Source organism: Austrofundulus limnaeus, unplaced genomic scaffold, assembly GCF_001266775.1.
Source record: "Austrofundulus limnaeus strain Quisiro unplaced genomic scaffold, Austrofundulus_limnaeus-1.0 Scaffold8, whole genome shotgun sequence".
Classification (NCBI taxonomy): domain Eukaryota; kingdom Metazoa; phylum Chordata; class Actinopteri; order Cyprinodontiformes; family Rivulidae; genus Austrofundulus; species Austrofundulus limnaeus.
Window position 1 is genome coordinate 5,208,459 of NW_013952410.1, and position 2,923 is coordinate 5,211,381.

Genomic DNA, 2,923 nt, shown 5'->3' on the forward strand with positions numbered 1-2,923 from the left:
ACAGGATTTCTCAAACATGCATGAATGAGTCAAAGTAAGACTCTGGGCATGTTTTTGATGAGAGGATAATATTATAACATGAAATAAAAATCAAAAAAGTTGATTTTACTCAAAATTGCCCCTTTAAAAATACGATTTGTTAACAAAATGTCTAATCTTACTTAAAAGTCCAGTTGATTTAGTAATTTTTTGGCAGATGTGTCCAATATGGTCCTTCCGACAAAGTTTGTCATCAGTCCAAAAATCCTGCTGATGGAAACTTGCATCATTTCTTCATTATTGATATGAATTAATATTACTAGGTCCAGGATCTCTGGGTTTATGTAATTCACAACTGAAGCTCGTCTCCATATGAACCCTGCTGGGAACTATAAATCGTGATTCGAAACTAGCTCTGGTTTTCAGGTGACTGCAGTCTTTGTTCACTGGCTACAGTTACACCTGGACGTTGCATTTCTGGAACTGTCRTCAGCAATGATCAATGAATTAACTTCTATTAGATCTTGGACAGTTTCTGTGTTCTGGTGTTAAATTAAAATAAAAGGCAAAAGAAGAAAAGTAAGTTTGTGTGTATGAATGTTATGTGTGTTGAACTTCCTTGTAAATAAAATTTTAATGAGAAAGAAAATGACATGTGGCCTCTGGCCTCTTTAAGGAGAAAATAATATAAATTCTTTATCTGTTTAAACAGTATTTGTGAATAATGTGATTACCTSACAGCTGCCTCCACAAGCTCCTTTCCAACAGGAGTCGACGGGTYGTCTGGTGATGTTACCACAAACCAAAAGGACACTCTGAGAGTTTCTTTGCACACGTTGATGTTTGACACACTGCATAAAGTCCAAAAGACAATAAAGAGCTCATCATCATCACAAACCGTGACTCACAGCTCTGATGATGGCAAATAAAACTCAAAAACTGACCGGAGAAGAAAAAAACGTAAGAGTTTTCTCACCTGTACTCCTTTCCTGTGTGATTACTCATTGCATAAGCCATTGCTGCTTTGAAGAGGAACATTTCATTTTTATTCCAGTTGTACTGAAAAATAAATAAGATCAGTTCAGTTTAGATCAGATGGTGGGCTGTTTGTCATTGAAAACATTTAAAGTTTATGGGCTAMAGCACAGACTACGTCCTCAGAAAAAGAGCCTGTAAAAAACATCTGGAAAACATTCAGGATATTGTTGCAACTTAATGTTAGAAACATTAGGGACACTGTGTGAACAGTTCATACTAAAGTTAGCTAATTATAGATGTTTATTTGGCTGTAATGGGTTTAGCTGAAAACAATACAAAGACAACAAAAGGAATTTGAAAATGAGACATTTTAACGGATTTTTCTGTGTTTATTTTGAAAACGATTAAAAAAACTGCAAAATCGAGGACAGAATTTTACCAAATTACTAATTTAACCTTTAAAAGAAACACTCAGAAAGTGTTTGGGAACTGAAAGAGCTGGTTGCTGTGGTTTTATCYAGGTAATGTTTTTGTAGTCCTTCCTGAATAGAAAGCAACAGTTCAGAACTCATGAAGTTAGGTTCTTTGTAGAAATTATCAACAATTATTATCTTACCTGTTGTAGATAAGGTTTTGAATGGTTTGGAGAAATTAAGCTTATTTCTGATTAATTTAATGAGCTACTGGCTACTCCAAGTGAGGAATACCACTATCAATTTAGTGTTGCCTAACACAAATGTTATTTTACAGACCTTAACCCTCGTCCATTTTGAAATRCACAATTATTTCTACAGATATTTCCAAGCTTAAATAACAGCAGTMGCAGCTAGCTGTGGCACTTCCTGCAAAAATGTTGAAATATTTCTGCTGAAATAACATAATGTGACATTTAAAGGATTTTAAATGTTAATAAAGTAAACATTTACTGTACATGACCTGCCATTAAATATTGAAGACTGGAGTTATTTAAATATAACAACAATCCACATTGATCCTCGGCCCACTCAGACTAGCCATTAGCTCATCATGATCAGGGCATTTGTTTGTTATACTTAGTGTTTTCATGACTATAACGTATACACTGCCTTAAATATGCTGTCTTTTGTTTTTCTTTGACAAAGATTATAAAGTTATTGACAACGGTGCWCTGGTCATGTGACCTTGTTSATTGTTGCTCATTAGCTAAGAGGACAAACATCTGGACTTGGTGTTTTGGTAGAWAATGGCTAAATAAAGCTATGTAATGCAATGTTCAGACTGAACACGTTTTGAGCATCAAAAACTCACAAGCGTCAAGTTGGACGGTTGTGCTTTTTCAGGTCAGATGCGTTCGTTGTGAACACAGCATCTGCTTGATGCGCGTCTCTTGTTTTTTTCCTCTGCTGGTCTCTGTTTAATGGTGGATGAAATAAAGAAAGTGGCTTTGTTTTATTTACTGAGAGCAAGAGAACCAGATAATTAATTCACCAGATAATTCAGAGGTGGCTGGAGTTTGGTGAGTTTCACCACAGGAGCTGCAAGCTTACGAGGCTCACTTTCACAACTATTTTTGTCCCGAGCTCTTGATGAGCCACCGACCCACATYGGTGCCAACATCTCCTGCCAGGACACAGACTACAGATGGTTGATTTCAGCTAAAAAAAAATTCCTGTCTGTCTGTCTCAGGTTAGTGGACAACATTCAGGAAACCGTCACGTCGAACAATGCACTGCAGAGCAGAGCAGAGTCTCTCTGATTGGTTGACGCATCACATTAAGCAGGAAAAGTTCAGATTTTTCAAATCCAGCGTCAGCTGCTTTGGACGTGTTACACACATGTCCATCCATCCATTTTCTTCCGCCTATCCGGGGTCGGGTCGCGGGGGGCTGCAGATTCAGAAGGGAGGCCCAGACCTCCCTCTCCCCAGCCACTTCTTCCAGCTCCTCCGGGGGAACTCCAAGGCGTTCCCAGGCCAGCTGAGAGACAT

General features: G+C 37.9%; 1 protein-coding gene across 1 annotated transcript in view; it reads right to left on the bottom strand.

Moving 5' to 3' along the window:
- Positions 1–2,923, bottom strand: part of cltrn (collectrin, amino acid transport regulator) — a gene marked incomplete in the record, with an annotated part of 9,752 nt that overhangs the window by 1,726 nt on the left and 5,103 nt on the right. Inside the window, 2 exon segments of the mRNA XM_013999461.1 lie at positions 719–830; positions 956–1,038. Of these exon segments, the coding sequence (XP_013854915.1) occupies positions 719–830; positions 956–1,038 (195 nt within the window).